Source organism: Rhipicephalus microplus, chromosome 4 (assembly GCF_043290135.1).
Source record: "Rhipicephalus microplus isolate Deutch F79 chromosome 4, USDA_Rmic, whole genome shotgun sequence".
In the NCBI taxonomy this organism is placed as follows: Eukaryota; Metazoa; Arthropoda; class Arachnida; order Ixodida; family Ixodidae; genus Rhipicephalus; species Rhipicephalus microplus.
The window spans coordinates 100219814-100240246 of record NC_134703.1 but is presented as its reverse complement, the minus strand read 5'-3'; the positions used below and the strand labels follow the sequence as shown (position 1 = coordinate 100240246).

Sequence of the window (20433 nt, the reverse complement as noted above, 5' to 3'; positions counted from 1 at the left end):
TACGAAAATTGCGACCAGGCAAGTTTTTTTCTCTTTGCCAATTTCAAAATGGTGGCAAAGGTCGAGGGTCCGAGCTCCTGCTCACTTGGTATGTCGTGGGTTCAAGTCGTTACCTACCGTACGTCTGCAGTGTTCTCCTTATAGTACAACTCCATGAATTCCTATGGGGAAAGATGTGGCGTTTCGTTGTATATTTGCTGGGAATTTCACCTTAGTATACACGCCCATCAAAAAAGCCAGTCGCGCCTTGAAGAAACTCTCACCTCCCGCAAAAAAACAAAAACGAAAAACAATGACGCCAGGAAATGACATGCGGAGAGATTAATGAACAGAAGTATAGATAACCGGGCATATAAAAGTAATACAATAATGACACGTGAAACAAAACGTAGATCTAACAATTATAAGCACAGCAGAAGTAAATCACAGTGATTTTCTTCCAATTTTTCTCATAAAGGTTTTTGATAAAGGAACTACACGTTGTATTGCCTGTAGACCATGTAGTTTATGCGTAATTGCCTGCCATTTCTCACAGAGCAGCCGTCTTTCTTTCGACGGCACCGTTTTGCTTATCGGCTTTGCTGCGCCTCTGTACTGCGACTCTGGAAATATTCAAAATGGACATCTGATTTTTTCATAAAGTTTAACTCCTCTTTGAAGAAGTGGTTTTGATGGTTTGAATTTTACATGAATTAAGGTGGTTGCTAAGAATTGCCAAGTTAGATTAGAAGAGTTGTTCCTTGGGCGATTTAGTTGTTCATACTTTGTTGGGTTTAGTCAAGATAGATAAAAGGAATGCGTTGAGAAACTGTCGGGAAGGGAATGTTGTTGGAGCCAACATTCGGGCTAAAGCACAACGAATGCATATTCATTAGTCGAAACGTTGGCTGCAGCAACACTCCTTTTCCGATTGGTCTCAATATATGTGAACTCGTTCATGACTTAATTTTTGTCGACAAGGGCCACAGAATGGCGGCATGTTCTCCCACAGTAAAGCACCAAGTACTACAAGTCGTTAACAACGTTCTTTCCAAACACAACTTCTCACCGCGCTTAGATCTTTGAACGCGAAGGCCGACGTGCATTAAGTTTCCTTGTGTGCCCCACTTCGTCAGTACGAATCCAACACACAGTAAAGCTAAAGAAAATCATAGAAGGTGCTATCTGTAGTTTTTAACCGATGTATTACGATATGAAAGAAGAATGAATTAAGGTGGGCGAGGTAACTCTCTGCCGGCGGTGAAAAAATTTACGAACTTCGTCTTACGTTACGATGCTCTATCAGCTGAGCTACGCCTCTACATCGTCCACTTTCTTGGTTGGTTCTGTGAGTGTAACTCTGCCCATGCGCCACTACTGGCTATGAAGGCAGAACATTCACTTGGACAAGTTGCATTTGATATTCTCGCGCGTCCGTATTTTCGCGTACTAGGTGAGGCGATCGTATCGAATGAAACGTTGTGCCCTGGTCGCGTGTGCGCGCAGGAGGTTCATCAAGATCCGCAAGGTGTTGCTTATCATGGTTGCCTACACAGCCAGCCTCGGCTCCGTGGGTACTCTCAGCGGTACCATCACAAACTACGTCACCAAGATGATCGTCACATCGTGAGTACCAAACACACGTGCATGACCACATTCTGTGGTATACGTATGGAAGTTCTCGCTCTGAATATGGACGTAATCGACGCAGTGGCATTCAAAGTGCCCAATAGTAAGTAAACGCGCACCGATGCTCAACCTATTTCTGCTTTGAAATTGTGATGACCGAAGATTGCTCGGACGGCGGTTGTCAGCAGACTAAGGCTCGCACTCATATAAAAACCGTATGTTTATCTTAATGTCAACAGTTTTACAAATAATATCTTGGGTGTCACGTTCCAAAACCACGACATGATTATGAGTGACAACGTAGTGGAGGGCTCCAGAAATTTCGACCACCCGGTGATCTTTAAGGCGCACTGGCATCGCATAATACATGGGCCTCAAGCACTTCACATTTACCGAAACGCGACTGCCTCGGCCGGGATCGAACTTGCAACCTCAGCGTCAGCAGCCGGACACCATAACGACTGCTTCATCACGGCGGGCTGTCATATGTTTTCTGAAGTTTATGTGCTCTCTACGAGCTTTATATGAACGCCGAAATAAATGCAGAGTAAAAAGATAACTACGTGTTTTATTTAGTAATAATTACGTTCTGTGTTAATCAATCGCACTAAGTGTACAAAACAGACAGGGAAAATTAAAACGTGAGATGAGGGTAAGGTTATTTTATGAATACGAATGTTAAAGCTTGAAGAAAAGTGTTGTCTTCAAGTGCACCAAGCTCTACTTGGTAATGTCTTTTCATTTTATGGTACTACTTCCATCTGTTATTAACGTACTGGTTTGGGGTTAAATAACAAAATACATTGTCATCGTGCGTAAGCAAGTCGTGTAAACACGGTTACAAACAGAAGAGAACGAGCAGTATTCATTAAGTGGTTATCCCCTCTATAGAGTGCCTGTTCGTATGCTTTAATTTGAACACTCTGAATAATTAATAACTAGTTCAAATTTCTGTCGTTTAAATATAGTATACCTTGTGTTTTCATGTAGATAAATGCATTTAGATATTGTCAAACTGCAGGTACCCTGAACAGTTGGTCAACTTTGGGATCTGTCTGTGTGTAACCAACACTTAAAACCTTATTTTGGGCATTAAATTGAAATCAGAACTACAACTCAAGGCTTTTCAATGGATCTAGACAAATTAGCCAGACCACATTTGAATTCAACTTCAGGGATCGCATTACTGAAACATAACACCTGCTGTACCCACCGCAAAGCACAATCGTTTGAAATGACTTATCATGTATTGTTTTTCCCATAATTTGTCCTACTTTGATTCACATGTTCTGTATTTACGTTCACTCCTAATGCTTTATTTGCCACTTGTATAACCTTCACTTTTCGAAAAATTCTATCATTGTTACTCGTTTTTCAGTTTTCTTGCCCAATGTTTATAATGTTTTATATTGCCACTCTTGCTCGGGCCTCGAGGCCTCCAGTATTTCTATAAATAAATAAATAAATAAATAAATAAATAAATAAATAAATAAATAAATAAATAAATAAATAAATAAATAAATAAATATCAGAGACTGTTAAACATGCCTTACAGCGTGCTATACATTTATACGTGTTCAGCCGGTGAGTGCACGCGCAAGAGCCGCAAAGATCACCTTCAGTTGACCTTGACGAAACCATGTCCCTGTCCCGTCTAGGATAACTAATCGATGCGAATTGACTTCAACGAAGGCCGGCTGATCTTACGAAGCAGAAGTGCTTCATGCGACTCCGGTATCAATGAAAGGGATTAGTAGCTAGGCACCTTTGGAGTGGAAGATCAATCACTATAAATCGAAGCGGCTCATTCATGCCAAACTACAGAAAACATAAGCGAATTCGTGCCCTGTCTTTTGCTTCGTAGACGATTTCCCAGAGTCGACTCGGTAACGTTTCTCTCGTGGGCGACGGCCTTTCTACCGGTTGCCTTCCTCGAAGTCCTGATGGCGTTCATGGTGCTGTACTTTATGCACATGCGACGACTGTGAGTGTTTCCTCTATTTGTTTGTATTTTTTATTTTTTAAGTGAAATTCAACAAGCAACACAGCGAAAAAAATCACAGGATATTTACGCGTTGAATGATGGAGAGTAGAGCGAAGCTGGGTCCGCATGCCGCTGCCGCTTCGGCCTCCTGCTCGCGTACGCCAGGATCTTGACGGCGCCACCGCGCAGCTTCACGGCACGCTTCTGCCTCACAAGCTCGCACATCAGGGTTCCGTCTTCGAGCGCGAGCCGCGGCCGCTTTGCGCGCACGCCGCTCTGTAGCCTTGTCCATCCGCCGACCCTGCGAGGAAGCGCGTGCGCCAAAATGGCTTTTATTTTACTACACCGCACCCCCTAGCGTACGGCGCCACCGACGAACACGCGGTCGCCAACGTCTTCGTGTAACGTCATTCCTATTTTTTCGCGCCATCGGGGTTCCGTCTTCGAGCGCGAGCTGCCGCCGCCTAACCTAACCTAACCTAACCTAACCTAACCTAACCTAACCTAACCTAACCTAACCTAACCTAACCTAACCTAACCTAACCTAAGCTGCTGTGATTTTTATTATTTATCGGCAAACCGGGAATCAACCGCTGGCCGCGTCCGTCCGTCGTCTGTCTGTCTGTTTGACGCACGCACGGACGGATGCATGGACGAACACAGTGATTGACGCAGGGACGTACGGATGGGTGCAAGGACAGATGCACGAATGGACGGACGCATGGCTGAACGGATGGACGCACAGATGGACAGAAGCACGGACGGAATGACGAACGCTTCGCCCTACTGATCATCATTCACTCCATGGATATGCTGGGATTTTTATTATTTATCATACTACAAGTCCTCTAGTATCGTACCATTTGCATTTTCAGCGTATATGAATTTTGTTATAAGTACAAGTACCGCCCTCTACGGCCGGTTCAAGGACTAACGAGATGTGGCTACATATGATTACGACGGGACGCTCATGCATCTCACGTCTTAAGGTGCTTCGCTCCTAAAAGGTAGTCAAATCCGCCTATTATTAGCGGGAAAAGCAACTCTGCTCAGAATTATATTCTGGTTTTTAGGCGTAACACCACAGCAGTTTTTACGCGGGACCGACCATCCAACCCAACGCTGCAGCCTTGGCGTTAGGCTCGGTTTGCCGTTCCTGACAATGAGCTGCCGTCGTCGCCGGCCAAAAGTGACCCGGAAGTGGCACGCGCCGTTAACTTGCTGAGTCAGAAACTTCTCAGCAAGGACTGTGAATAATAGATTTCAAATACTGAGTCGAATTTACGCGGCGTCCTCGTAACAAAGGGAGAAAACAATGCTCCCTAATGCGAAATTCGAATGCAGTAGTGCGCGTTTTTATACGACAATAAAGGAAAGCGGGAAACAAAACATTTCAGAGGAGCACGCGTGTATTTACAGATACAGGGTACTCCTAATTTGGAGTTTTTATTATAGTAAAGAAGTGTTAGTTTTTTTATTACCTGGCAAGGTTTTGAGATAGTTATTTTTCACGTCTTTTTAGTTTCCTCCTCTGGCGTTGTTGCCGAGGCAAATATTCGTTCCTTAATTTTATTGTTACTTCTCGTGGATCGGGGAAGGTTTTATTTGTTGCAATCGCATTTACAGCTTTGCCCTTTTGGAGAAATCGCGACTTTCTCTTTGCTTAAGTTCGCGTATGTGCGCTTGCGCATTAGTGAGCACATTGAATGACCCGATAAGTCGCCTTGTGATAGCATTATTCGCTTTTGCTTAGGCCAGATAGATTCAAGCATGCAAACCAAGCAGAAAGACGCATGCACGTGCGTGAACAACTTCTTTTAATAGAGCCCGGAAGAAATCAATGAAGAGATATAGTTACCGAATCGCTAATGCCTCTGCGCTTATATTTTAGGTTGTGCATGAGAAAGATGGATTTATTTAATGTTATGACGTCATCGCGGCATCATTTATAGGCGGCCACTAAGAGGGGCCGCGGCGGTAAAGGTTATTTATTGGGCGTGTTACTGTCCAGCAAAACATGAAGCTGTCACTGAAAAATGATAGCGGCAAGAACAATCAAACACACGATCTGCGGTTCTATGAGGCATACCCCCGTATTATAGAAATTCCCTTCACTCAACGCTTCACTTTCACTTGAGAAAGCCGACGGGAGCGCCATCTCTGGGTACGGCAAGTCACTGCATATCATCTATAGTCTGCTGAGATTCAGTAGCGCAGCGTCATTCTCAGCCGAGTGGTGGCACAGCGCTCAACTCTGTCAAGTGAAGGGTGAAAGTCGAGTCGAGGAGCGTTTGTGAATACGGGGGATAGAGTTTCCCAAAATTAACTAGAGGGCACTCTGGCGCTGCGATCGTTCAGCGACCATGGGAATTATGGATATAGTACACACATTTGCCTAGTCTTCGTACTTGTGGGTGGCGAATCGCACTTGCGGCTTCATTTATTGCATTGTTCCAGTTTTGTTTTGAAAGAAAAAACGAACCCTTTTGAACTTAGTGACTTGATTTGAAATGGTAAGCCTAAAAGAATAAGGTTGTGAAGCACGAATGGTGAACATTTGCTAATTTATGTTTTCATGAAAAAACAGCTCCAAGCCACACGAACACACACGGAGCCAAAAGAAGGCCAGAAGTACGAAGTTTAGACAAATGTGTGTACTACCCATCATTCCCATGCTTGCTGAAGCGCCGTGTGATGCAGCTCCCATAGACACTAGCGCCAGAGTTTTCTCAAGTGTATATTAAGAAACTCTATGCTATGAGGCACGGTATACAATCAGGCATAATCGCGCGCCCATACACATTTCAAAGTGTACAGGGACCGTAAAGTAAAACGGAGAACACGAGCTGTGGTAAAATTTGCAAATCTGCATACCAGCACGCTCTGTGAGAGAAGCGGTTATTGACTCATAAATAGAAATGATGTCTGTGTATTGTGTTTATGAATAAAAAAAAAACACTTCCCTGATAGACAACCCTGGCATGCGCGTTTGCATAGTTTGACCACAGCTGGTGTGCTCTGTTTGACATTGGGAGCACCTGCATATCCCTCTGCTCGCGTAGTGCGAGAAGTGTGATTCGATTGATCGGAAGCACACGGGAAGCAGCCGCTGCATCAAGGTACGACTTAATGATGATATGTGGAGTTTAACGTCACAAAACCACCATATGATATTGAGAGACGCCGTAGTGAAGGGCTCCGGAAATTTCGACCACCTGGGGTTCTTTAACGTGCACCCAAATCTGAGTACACAGGCCTACAGCATTTTCGCCTCCATCGAAAATGCAGCCAACGCAGCCGGGATTCGATCCCATGACCTGCGGGTCAGCAGCTGAGTACCTTAGCCACTAGGTTACTGCGGCGGGGCATCAAGGTGCGACTTGCACAGAGTGGTAACATCGAGTGGCACGGTTTTAGCCTGTAAAATTTGGTTATGAAGAAAGAAAAAAAGAAAAAAAGAACAAGACAAAAACGAGGACGAGCGTGCAGTTCACTATGAACTGCACAAGGGAAAAAATTCAGCCTTGTTTGTAAGACAGTGGGCAATACTCCGTGCACTGTGAACCTATGCTGCTGAGTAGCATCTTGATGTTTCAGTCAACGAGGCACATCTAGTATATAGAATTTTCAATTTGTGATCATGTTTCAATACTAATCTTTGCCGCCCACTCTGCATTCCAATTTAAAGTGGCTGAAGAGCTCCACATGGGAAGAAAAAAAATATTTGAGGATAAGTATTATTACACTCTAAAATATTTTTATACTTTTAGGGTGTTTTGTAGTCGCATAAACAGCAGCCTCTATTTACTGCAACGGAAGTGTTTTGGCGTGTGACAGTGAGTTACAACTACACACAGAAGGAGGAAAAAAATACCAAAAGCTTTTGTATCGTTTCTGACCAGCAGGTATGCACAGAAATGTTCGATAAGAAAATTTGCAGAACTGCATATAAAAATGTAATTATCGTTCTTATCACGCAATCTATCGCAGTCATCACAGTTTTTTGTTTGCGAAGAAGAGCCAGCAAGCGACAAATTCGTATTGGTTTCTACATGAAACTAGATCGTACTCTTCAAACGTGAGCGTGTTAACCATTTGACAACAAACACTGTTTAGGAAGACAAATAAGCGTAAGTATTCAAGGTATAATTACTAGGCTACACCGCTTAAAAATACCCGTTTCAGCTCCGTTCAAAGTTACTTTCTTTCGGGGTGGGCTGTCTAAATGGTGTCGCGAATTAGGCTGCGGCAGTCACGACTTCGGGGTGTCACGTTCAGGGCGCACGTGTATGATGGATGATAAGTGCCCATTATAACATGTCGAGGACAATTCACTGAAACGATGTCCGTGCTCTCAATTCTGTGGTGACCCTCACAGTTGGAAGCGATTCTTCTACACAGTTTATACGCTGGCGGTAAAGAAGAAAATACCGGCTCAGATATGTTTTTTTCCCGTAAACTGTAAAAGTGGGTGATGTGAAAGTTAGTAGTAAAAATGTCAATTGTGACATACTACAACCAGTCACTGGCACGCCCTTCCCCTCCCTGAATTTTTTTTAGTTTTCTATGTGCGTAATGCCTACATACATATATATGTACGCACGAATATGCATACGGGGTGGTTAATCTTCTTTCCGCCTAAAAAATTTCAGGGTACGCCCCTGCTGTCGATCAGAACATTCGCTGTGGTAGCCAAACATTTTGTCTATACCCTCATGACTGTACACGTTAATAAGCACGGTATACGTTTTTAAGCTGCACTAAACGGAAGTATCCGTTGAAAAACGACGTGTGAATATGTACAATGTTGTTAACATAGCTGCAGGCTTATTCTTGGAGGTTGTGAGCCATTGGTGTGAAGTCCAGAAGTGCTTCATATGAGGCTAGTTAGTATCGTAAACATGGAATAATGATGCGCTGCAGATGTGCACAGATACGAATAACCAGAAGAGTGGGGTCGTGACATCGTTGCCCGTTTTGTGTTCTTGTTAAGCTCTAAACACATGTAGGTTCTCTCCGCATGGCGGGAAAGGGTGTGCCGCTAGACAAAGCTGCGCCCGCGCTCTCCATTTGCAGAGGGCACATACCACCGTGTGCTGACGTGCCGGTAATCGTATACGTGTGGTAAAGGTTCTAGTCGTCTGTGCGCACCTCTGCAGCACAACGTTACCCTTCCGTATTGACATGAATGTTAATTTCGTTTTATGTGTTATTCCGCAGTTCCCTGTACTAAAAACGAAAATGCATCTGAACAGAGGCACAAAAAGAACGCGGACCAGTTCTGACGGACTGTTAGCCTGGTGCCCCAGCATTCAGTCTTTCCCCCTCGTGGTGAAACAATGCATAATCAATGCTGAGCTACCTCTGCAAGGATACGTTTCATTTTCGTGTTTTACTGATTCCTTAAAAGAGGGATCGACCACGTTTATTTTTTCCACCCCGCCTCCCAAAGAAGCTCGACAATTTGTAGAATAGACCACGGCGATCACGTTTTCCGAATATTACAGCGCTGCGCGCCGGGCAGATCCCCCCATTCAAAAATGATTCCCGCGCTCCTTTCACGTGCAGTGACGCCAAATCGCTCATCGGCGACTTGATGTAGCACGCAGTTTGTCGATTGGTCCGAACCAGTAATGATGAAAAAAATACACCCTCCCGTGAGGCTGCGCGAAAATTTAAAACCAGCTGAAACCAATGTTGTAACCCTTGTAACTTCCTTAATATAATAGCACGTATTTGCGAAATTCTTGCGGCAGTATGTTCACAAAGCAAAAGTGCACATATTTCTCTTTATAACAGTTTTTGCACCTTGGGGCTGTTTACTGGTCTTTTAAAGGGACACTCAAGTCACAACAATTTACGTCTGAGTGAAAGCTCAGTGTATGACATCTAGACCGACAATATTATCAACAACAATGCCCTGCTTACCGCGAAATTGAGGTAAGTGCACAAGAACACAAGCGCCGCAGTAGGACATTTTAAAAATGATGCCGATGACATCAGACGGACCGCCTACAAATAATCACTAGTATTCAACCTGACTGCACTAAATAAAGAACCTTTCGTGCATCTAGAGACGCAATGAAATGCTGCCTGTTTGTTTCTCTTTGATTAATGCAAAAAAGAACCGCAGGACGTTACTATAGGGAATGGCGTGAGTGGTTCAAAATTTGAATTTTGCGTAGTTACATTGGACAGGTGGTGCCATCTCGTGGGAAGCAGGTGAACCAGAAAACGTCTGCAATTTCGAAGCCAATTGTGGGAAATTGATCAATAGCCGTTGTTGCTGCTGTGGCTCCCGCTGCGTTTGGTCTGCTGCTACTAACGCATTAAATTCGAGCAACATTGTGCACGGCAACAGTCACGTCAGTCGGTCTGCTTCTTGAGGCGGGTAATTTGAAGTGCGCTAACGAGATTCGGATCACTAAAACGTGATGTTATTTCAAGATAGGTCCTTCTTTAGCACGAAAGTAACACTACGAGGTTTCTGGATCGCTATTTCAACAATCAACGTCGACTTGAAAGTTGCCTTTAGTGTCCTTTTAACGAATGCAGAGTTTCACGTCGACAAAACAACACTTACCTAATTGTTACAGCGAAACATCGTATCATTCGCATCTTGATTTCTGGCGCGATTACGGCTGCGCTAATTCATTCAAAGTGTATTTATTGAGCGTGTGCCAAGTATTCCCAGAGAATCGCGAAAGGTGACATATGTGAGGGCACGTCGGACACATGCAGGACACAACTGTGTTCGTCTGAATCATGAAATGTGTTTGATCATTTTTACGACAGTGCGATGGACTTCAAGAAGGAGGATGTCCACGACGCTTTTCTGGTCAAGTACAGAAGCCTAGGCAAGATCACGTAAGTTGACAGAGCTGAGAACCATTATTACAGTGTATTGGTAAAAATGCAGAATTTAGTATACTTCCCTTTATATGCATTTATATTATGTGCGTCACCAATTAGCGAGCATTGAGCTTTAATTCATCACCAGGCATCGTAGTCTGCAATGTAGGGGTTCTCCTATTCTTTGGTGGTATATGCATCATATTAATCTAATTTCACATAGTTATTAGTTCAAATAAAATGTAAATATTTGGCAATTATTTGTGTATTTATTTATTTATTTAGACATACATCAGAAATCCAACACCATCACAGTTCACTATTTTAAACGAGTGAGAAATGTTCCCTGTCTGCTCTCCAATCATGCAGTGTCATGAAAATGTGGGGTTGGCGTCGGTGGCATTGGTTGTTAGCAAAAAATTGGTATTCTCTGTGAGTGAAATATGCCGATAAATAAAGAGAATAAAAATAAGGACCCGCGGAAGAATGAAACATTGGTGTTTATTTATTTACATAGACATACCTTACAGGTCTCCAACGAGGCATAGGTTGAAGGGAGCATATATGGTGCAATTTAATATATATAATAACGTAGACGAAGCTTGGGTATCGGCAAGTTCTTCAAAATATGCAATGGCAGCGCGTCTCGTAAGGTGGCGATATTCGTCGCTGAACTTCGTGATTAGGAGATGAGCATGTCTCTTGCTGGGCCGAACGATTCCTTGGGCAACGCTGATTTGTCGTGAAATAAGGAGAGACGAATTGGCCTCCGCAATGATTGTGTCAGACACGTCCTGTCCCAATTCTACCTTGACAAAGAGGCTGTTTCGAGGCGGGAGAGTTAGAGAATTGTCAGTAACACGGAGCGCTCTCTTTGAGAGTTGCGTACCGTCAGTTGCAGCACCAAAAAAGTATCCTCGAACGACACAAGTAATTCACGAAGGTTGATGACTGAGCCATATTCAGAAATGATGATTGGCCGAGAGCACACGCGCAATACGAAGAAAGACCCCGTAAATGTCGACGTACGGATTTGAATGCGCGCTGAGCACATACTAGTAGGCATCACCAGATGGCCACCTGCCGTGCGCAACTGCAGTCTTTGCCACGGTGTGGTAACCTTCCTCAATTCAGATGCCAGTGCGGCCTCATCACGGAATAGTCGGCGCCGGTGTCGACGAGGGCGTCGACAGCATGATTGTCGACGAAAACGGTGATTTCGGCAGAAAAGATCTTTCTGCTGTCGGGGACCACTGAAAAACCAGAATGCTCGTCGTCGGGTTGTTGCGTCGAAGAACTGTCTTTAACAGTGCGAATGTCTTTAACACCACGATTTCACCCCCAGAAGTGTCCTGGACGGGGGGCATAGCCTGGTACATTGTCCGCATAGCGGGACCTGTAGCCGGAGGCACAGGGGATCGTAATAGCGCCGCGTATGTCAGGATTGGGGCCTCGATTGGTGCCAGGGATGTGACTGCCTGCCTGAAATTCTTGTCTGATTACATCCACGATGTCTGGCACATGTGGACGGGATTAAACTGCCTGAAGCTGTCACAATTCACCCCACACGATACTTCGAATGATGTCTGCGAGGGCCTGTCTCTCGCTGTCAGATCCGTTAGAGCATGCGGTGACTGGGATGTGGCATTCGTATTGTGACGACCACTGCTGCAGAGTACGCTCTACCAAAGATGCCTTACAGATTAACTCGGTGACAGTCGTCGGTGAATAGGACACGAGTCCAGCGAAAAGCTGTTCTTTCACATCCCTCATCAAATGCCGTACCTTCTTTTCTTCCGACATGGGAGAGTCGGGGCACGCCTGAAGAGACGGAGCATGTCCTCGGCAAACATGGCGACGCGTTCATTCGGTAGCTGGTTCCAGCAAATTACGGCTTGTTCACCCCTCTCCTTTCTTTCGGCGTTGTGGTAGGAATTAAGCAGGCGTTGCGGAGCTGCTGGCTAAACTCTTGCCATGTCGCAAAGGTTCTCGTACATGCCTTCGCAGAAACTTCAAAGTAGAAGTAAATCCTGCTCGGCTTGCGAACATCTTCCCATTCGTTGATACCGGCAAACCGATCAGAGTGGCCGAGCCAGTCATCAACATCCTAGAAGATATCTCCACGGAACGATTTTGTTGTTTGTGGTGAAAAACATGCGCGAGAGGAGAACCATGAGAATCGCTGGTTTGGACCACCTGGCTTGTCGTCAGAGCTGTCATCTTTTTGGGTGTCGATGCCAAGGGACCAAATTCAGGGGGCAACCCACGCAGGCGGCGACTGCTTTTTGCTCTGGGAGATGTAGCTAGATGGCTGAAACCGCCGAAGTACACGTACCCAGCATCTCCACCAGTAATGTCGCGAATAAAACAAGACCGACAGCCAGGAGTTTACTGGAACCAGAGAAACAGAACATTCTCTTCTTTTTGAGAGCCATAACGAGTACGAGCCACAACGCTCGTTCTTCAAGGGTGGCATGCGCTATTATATTAGAAGGGCTCAAAAATTGTCACATAGCAATTTCCGTGTTACAGGCTGACGAAGATGTTAAAATAAAAATAACAGCAAAAATATTAACAGATAAGCAAAAAATCAATAATTACATACCATGACGGTATGATCGCGTCATTATACAATATATTATGCAAGCACGTGAGTGTAACACAAGCATGTGAGTGTAAAATGAAACAAACAAACAAACGTAACCTTATTGAAAAAAAGAAGAAAACAAATAGCGTAGCAGTTAAGTATTCTACAACATAGCTACTTCAACACTTGATGCTGTTCCACAAAAAGAGTCTACACACAGTCATCATGCCGTGCAAGGAGTCATGTCAGCATATTTAACATTGCGTGGCGGAAACGTCAATCGCGCGAGGCGTCACACTATGTGAATTTCATAATGAGTGGTTGTTTCAAAGCTGCCAGCTTGTTCCAAAGGATAGAGCGATGGTTCATCATCATCAACCATGCACAACAACAACTTAGTGTGCAGCTACGTAAGTACACGCAATGCCTTGTAGAAACGCTGAGCGGATACTTCGCAATCTGATAATAGTATCTCGTTGCACTCTTGAAGTTGAAGCCTGAGCATCCTCCGTATTTTCTTGAATATGCGATTGTGGCTCGCATTTGCCATAATTATAATGTTAACAATACCGAATGAGTGAATGAGTGAGCGAGTGAAGCAGCTTTATTGTCGATCCGGCATAAAGGGGCAAGAGGTAGGGGAATTAAAGCAAGACTCAAGCGCACTCGGACGTCCCGGAGCATCAACCTACTCGCCTCAAACCTGTAGGGGCGCTGCTTTCAGCCGCTGGCGTTGCAGGATGCCAAGCATGAAGGAAAAAAAGAGAGAGGAGGGAGCACTACGTCATAAGAGTGAAGCCCACCTTGTCGGCTCAACACGTGATTAAAACGTCCGAGCTTGCGGTAGCTTTTAGTACTCTCGCTGCTGTTCCACCTTTGAACCACCTGCGTGAACCGGCCGGTCCACGCTCAACCAGCGCGTTTCGATTAAAAGCTACCGGGTGCCGTACTCCGAAGTATCGGGAAATCTCTTTGCTGGCGCGATTTTGCGCAAAAGGTCACGAGTTGGGCCGGCTTTGATGGCTTCGAAACGGGTTGGCTTGCCAAGGCTGGGTGCGTGACGTCATGCTCCCTCTTGAGTTTTTCCTTCCTCCATGATGCCAAGTACGTGCTGAACCACGTCTCTTTGGTTGCTCTCGGCTCATGATTTTGCTGCTGATGGCAGTTGGCATTGCTTCTTGGTTAGTCGGCAGTGGCGCACAGTCCCAGAAGAGGTGTCTCTGGGTGGCTCGCGCCTTCTTGCAGTGTTGGCATATATCTGTGGAGTATACCTCCGGGAACACGTGCTTTGCCCAGACGGGGGTCCATATGGCTTATACTTGCAACTGCCGTGGGTGGCTGCTTCGCTGCGTTGTAGGTCTCGGTGAGGCGGTGGGTAGAGGCGTGTGCTCGTTCTGTACCACTGCAGAACGTCGCCGTATACGTTGTGATGAAATACTCTTCGTCTTCGGAATCGGGTCGTTCCGGCTCCGAGGAATGTGTTGATGAAGACCCGCGGCTAGTTAGTGCATGAGCCGCCGTATCTGCTTCCTTGTCGTGGTTCGGGCCCGCGTTCAGCTCCCCAGCATGCGCAGAGAACCACTTTACGGTATCGTTGGTTCCGGTCTTGCTATCTTTGAACATATCCTTGCGGTGGTTCCATAGGCGTTTGTAGCAAGGTTGACTGTTGCCGGCTTTGACTCACTGAGGACCGTGCAACAATCCGGGATCGCCAGTGCCAGTGCGATTGCTAAGTCCTCGGCTTGCGTGGGCGACTTTCATCGTATGCTTCCCGACACTGTGAGTACAACACCTAGGATTTTACGAGGCAAGACCACATTATGATGAGGGGGACCGCGGTAATGGAGGGCTCCGAAAATTTCGCCCACCCAGGGGTTGCGGTCTTGAAGACTATATTCGAAGTGCATATACTTCAAGTGACAATCAATCAATCAATCAATCAATCAATCAATCAATCAATCAATCAATCAATCAATCAATCAATCAATATAGCAGCCACATTACAGTCACCAGCCTGACGTCGAGGAGCCTTTGGCTCAGCAATACGTATGACATGGCTCTGTCAATCTGTTCGTTCATTTTCAGTCATATGCTGCGCTATTTTTCATAACTCACGACGGTGGTCTACTGGTTATAGTGCTCGGCTGCTGACCCAAAGGTAGTGGGATCGAATGCTGGCTGCGGCCGCTACACACTTCGATGAAGGCGATATGCTTGAGTCCTGTGAGCTTAGATTTAGGTGCACGTTAAAGGAAACCAGATGGTCAAAATTTCCGGAGTTCCCAACAGCGTCCCTGACAACCATATGGGGATCCATAATACCCCAGATAATATTATTGCTGACTGCATATACCTGTTCGAGAACAATTTCATCTGAAGCATTCCTGTAGTTTTTTCCCTCTCTTTGGCAAGGTGAGTTTTAAAGCTGTACCTCTGATAAAAAAAAAACTATCAACATCATTGTACTGAAATCTTGTAAGTTAGTTTGACTCGCCGGAGTTTACAGTGCGGACTGTTAACCGATTCGCTTCCCGGTTGCAGCCGCGCGAGCCCTATAGAGTTACGGCGCGTCACAGAGATGAAGTGCGACATCGCATCTCAAGTGACGGGATTTCCCGGTGAAACGTTGACGCTCCCGTTCTCCGCTGCTAGACGTGGAAAAAACAAACAAGTGGTCTGTACGTCATATCACGTTTTCACGACGTCACGGGACACATGCTGGCGTTGTAAAATGAACCTTTCCCAAGCATCCCGGTGGTGGGTTTTAGACTGGATGGAACGAGTTTGAACCGGTTTCACCAGGGTGTGTCGAGACCGAATACACCAACACTGAATAGAACCGTTGGCGGTGGGACTCAGATGCTCCCGTTTACCACACGCCATAACTCTTTCCCACGCTTCGCCGAGTCGCACACACGCCGTTCGAGCGGTGTGGCCTCTCGCATTACAGCGTGCGTGCACGTTCATATTTCTTTTTCTGGCGTTTACGTTTGTGACAGGCTGATAGCGTGATGCAGCGTCAGAGATAGCGCCCGAGAGCTTTCGATTTCGCGTAGAGAAACACGCTGGTGCGTTGCGTTCTACGGAGGACAAGCTGATAGAAACATGAGTCGAAAGAATAACGCCCCTCTAGTTTAAAGCGGACTCTCGTGACAGCTTGGAAGTTGCAACACGGCGCGAGGGCCGGGCCTTGGTTGGGAGAGTGCCAACGTACAGTCCGAGTAATCTATTCTTTCTTTTTTTGTCGCGACGAAGGTTTCAGTCCGCGCGTGGCGGGAAATACCAACGCCTGAATCGCAATCTTAACGAGGAGCTTGAAGTGTGCGTACGATTAGATTAATGCACTGAAGTACGGAATCTATGTGCGATGAAATATATTACAGATCAGAGCCGTATTCGAGTCATTAGAAAAAATTAGGACAGTACCTGGAGGCTGTACATGTGAATGTGTTTCTTTGCTGAGTTTTAGGCACAGTTTTTGCCTGTCACCGGTCCATTCATGTCTCGCTTCATTCGTAGGTGTTTCCGAGATCTTACTTTTCCAAACTCTTTCCACAGAGGCCGTATTACGCTAGTCCCCAAGAAAGACCAAATGTCTACGCGACTAGAATGTTGCCGCCTTATTACCCTGCTTAATGTAGATTACAAGTTTTTGGCCATCATCCTGGTGCGCCGAATCAGTGTGTATCTTACAGCATTAATCGCTCCCCACCAGATTTGTTTCGTTTTGTGCCGAGAAATACACAGCCACACATGGTTAACGCGTGACACCATTCAGTACACCACTGCCCGATGTACCCAAGGGCTGTTGGTTTCCTTAGATAAGGAAGATGAATTGTATATTATAGAGCATATGGCAACTTACTAAATATTTTAATTGCATTCAGATTCCCGAACAGGTTCATTCAGCTCATTTGCGCGATGTATACGAATTCAGAAAGTACCGTTTACATAGATTTCCGCAAGAGTGACCCCTTTCTCAAGTGGCGCGTGGTGTCCTCCAAGGGTGTCCCCTCTCCCTAGTTCTATTTATTCTTGCATTAAAACACTCCTTAAGGGCTATTTAGCGCGATCCGCAGATTAGAGTCTTACCCCTGCCTGATAACGCTCAATTAAAGGTCTCTGCATATGCTGATGATATTACTCTACACATGCATAAGAACAGCCGCTGCAGCATGTCCTTAATACTTTCCGTCATTTCGGCATTATCTCCGGTGCAAGGTTAAATGTTTCTTGAAGCCCATATTTAATAATAATAATAATAATAATAATAATAATAATAATAATAATAATAATAATAATAATAATAATAATAATAATAATAATAATAATAATAATAATAATAATAATAATAATAATAATAATAATAATAATAATAATAATAATAATAATAATAATAATAATAATATAATAATAATAATAATAATAATAATAATTAACTGCCATATCCCACGTACAGTGGGAATCGATGACATGCGAAGCACGAATCAGAAATGTTGATATGTCACTTTAAAATCAGCCCAACGTTACGAGGTGGAGGTAAATGATGCCGCACATGACTTCCGTGTCTTGGTTTATTTATTTATTTATTTATTTATTTATTTATTTATTTATTTATTTATTTATTTACTTTATTTACTACAGTACTGCCGGTCCAATCTTCAGACCTTAGGCAGCAGTGCGTACAAGTGAATACAAAAAAAAAAAGGTTACAATAAACACATATCAAGCATTGCGGCGATAATAACAGCAAAAGAAGAAGAGAACAACGGGTTCATACGAGCACAGCAGCAAGATATTTAAATAACTAGTGAAAACATATGGGAGAAAAAGAAAGCGTCAGGGTTCATGTAAAACTATGTCAGAGCTATGTCCCATGGACCGAAGGGCCTGTAGATAGGATGAGAGCGACGGGCATTCCACCACTGCTGAAGGGAAGGAATTCCAATTGGTTGCAGTTTTCTGGAAAAAAGAATACCGGAAAATGTTGGTGTGACTAGAGAACTCGCTTACTTTTTTATTATGAAGGGACTGAATAGGCCGCCGGTGTGAGTCTTTTAGATATGTATCCTTTTTGATACCTAAGTGTCCATGATAAAGAAGGTAAAATAGTTTCATTCGTTCGCGGTATCGGCGATTAGCTAATTTTTCCAGCTCAGCCGTTTCTAGAAGAGATGTTACTGATGCCTCCCAGCTGTATTGATTAAAGATGAATCTAACTGATTTCTTCTGTATTTTCGCCAATATTTAAATCTTTCTTTTTCTCTATGGATCGAAAACAGCGGCACAATATTCCAGGAGTGGCCTAATAAATGTTTTATAGGGTAATATTTTAACTTTTGGAGAGGACTTACTCAAGCGCCTCCTTAAGTATCCGAGTTTTTTCATTGCCTTTCTATGTATGTAGTCAATGTGGTCATTCCATTTAAGATCGGGAAAAACGATAACTCCCAGATACTTATAGTTAGTTACTACTTATAAAAACAGTAAGAAAATGTTATAGGGTGCTTTTTCCGACTAATTGTCTTTGTGACATGATTATCATGTTCGGCTGTGTCGTTTACACTCGTCATCTATTCGCGTCACGTGATACCAAATTTAGTATATGTGTAGCTAGCGAAACGGCCACGAGCACGCTATGAGCGTGGTATGTTGTCATGTTCTTAGATGACACGCGTGACAGGATTATCATGTTTGCACCAGTCATATACTTCGGCATCCATTGACGTCACGTAACACCGAATTCGGTGTATGTGGAGCTAGCAAAATGGCCGCGAGCGCATCATGATGGGCCAATGTAGCGTTGACACGCGCGCACGCTGGGAACAGCGACGCTACGTTAGCAAAACGCGAGCACTCTATAGTCTGACGCTAGGCGCGACCGACGCGACCAGCGTCCGTCGGCGCGGCCCGATGTAAACCAGCGCGAAATGCGACATGCTGCGTTTCGCGCCGATGTGTTAACCCAGACAGCACTGCGTCTGCCTCTTTTCGTGACGGAGGGATGCCGGACGCACTGAAACGCGCATGCGTCAAAGCAACGGAGCACGGCGCGCGCCTGCGAGTATATGGCAGGACCGGCGCCTGGCGTGGCAACGCCGGCGGGATGCGACGAAATGAACGCCGGCGAGCACGCGCACCGCGTCACGTCGAAATGTAGTGGCGGCTTAACTGTGACATGTAGTCATGTGCTCACATGACACGCATCTCATGATTATCATGTTTGCACCAGTCACATACCTTCGCCATCCATTCTCGTCACGTAATACCAAATTTGACATATGTGAAGCTAGATAAACGACCGCAAGCGCATCATCATTGATGTAGTCATGTTCTCACATGACACGTATGTCGTGATCATCATGTTTGCACAAGTATCATACCTTCGTCATCCATTCCCGTCCCGTAATACCAAGTTTGGTATATGTGACGCTAGCGAAACGACCGCGAGCGCATCATGAACGTGGCATGTAGTCATGTTGTTACATGACACGCATGTCATGATTTTTACGTTAAGGTCTGTCGAATGTGTTCGCCATGCAGTCATGCCATACCATACCAGTTTTGCAACATGCCATGTGAACGAAACCACCGCTAGAGCTGCAAGACCACGAAATATAAATCATGACATTCATGACATACGTGTAATGATTTTCATTTCATGACTTGTCAAATATGTTCATACAGTCATGTTATATGCCATACCAAGTTTGGTATTGATACCATTTTCGAAATTACCAGGAGAGTTAAAAGTCATAGACGGCTAGATAGATAGATAGATAGATAGATAGATAGATACGCTCAAAGTCGCCGAAGTTCGCTAAGAAATGCTTCGCATTTATTAACACCGACACGAACACTATCCTATGTAATGATGATGCCAGCGATCTGTTTTTGAGATGGTTTTTGAGACTTGAGAGGGCGAAAAAAATGTTCAATGAAGCAGTGTACGTAGAAAAAATAAAATGAACGGCAAAACGAATAAGCCAAGGCGTTTCTGGTAAATACTTACCTTTGCTAGTTGTTCAGCTCCAGTTAGGGATAAGGGTGTTCGCGTGCCGGCCGTTCAATACAATACATTGCATGTATTGTATATCATGTATTGTACTATTGTATATATTGTATCATGATAACCCATTGTGTTATTTGTACATGCATGCCACGTCTGTCATGTAATTTGGAGTAGTGATGTGTTCACTAACACATAGTCATATTTGTCGTGGCACATAGGTGTGCCAATGTCTATGTGCCGCTTAATACTATATTGTTATAAAATTTTCGTTTTGTGTACATATTGTAAATGAACTTTTTGCTAAAAGTAGGTAAATAAATACGTTCGTAGATAATAATTAAAAAAATGCCACGCCTGCTTCACGCTGGAAGACGGAAACGACTGACGCAT

General features: G+C 44.5%; 1 protein-coding gene across 5 annotated transcripts in view; it reads left to right on the top strand.

The window, feature by feature from the left end:
• LOC119172803 (solute carrier family 13 member 2) overlaps nt 1-20433 on the top strand; it is a 114564-nt gene that overhangs the window by 60179 nt on the left and 33952 nt on the right. For 3 of the 5 annotated variants that reach the window (XM_075893342.1, XM_075893340.1, XM_075893343.1), the window contains one exon: nt 10388-10459. In XM_075893342.1, coding sequence (XP_075749457.1) covers nt 10388-10459 — 72 coding nt within the window. Of the gene's footprint in view, nt 1-3479; nt 3593-10387; nt 10460-20433 lie in introns of those variants that run through there. The other 2 variants (XM_075893345.1, XM_075893341.1) reach the window with 1 other exon arrangement.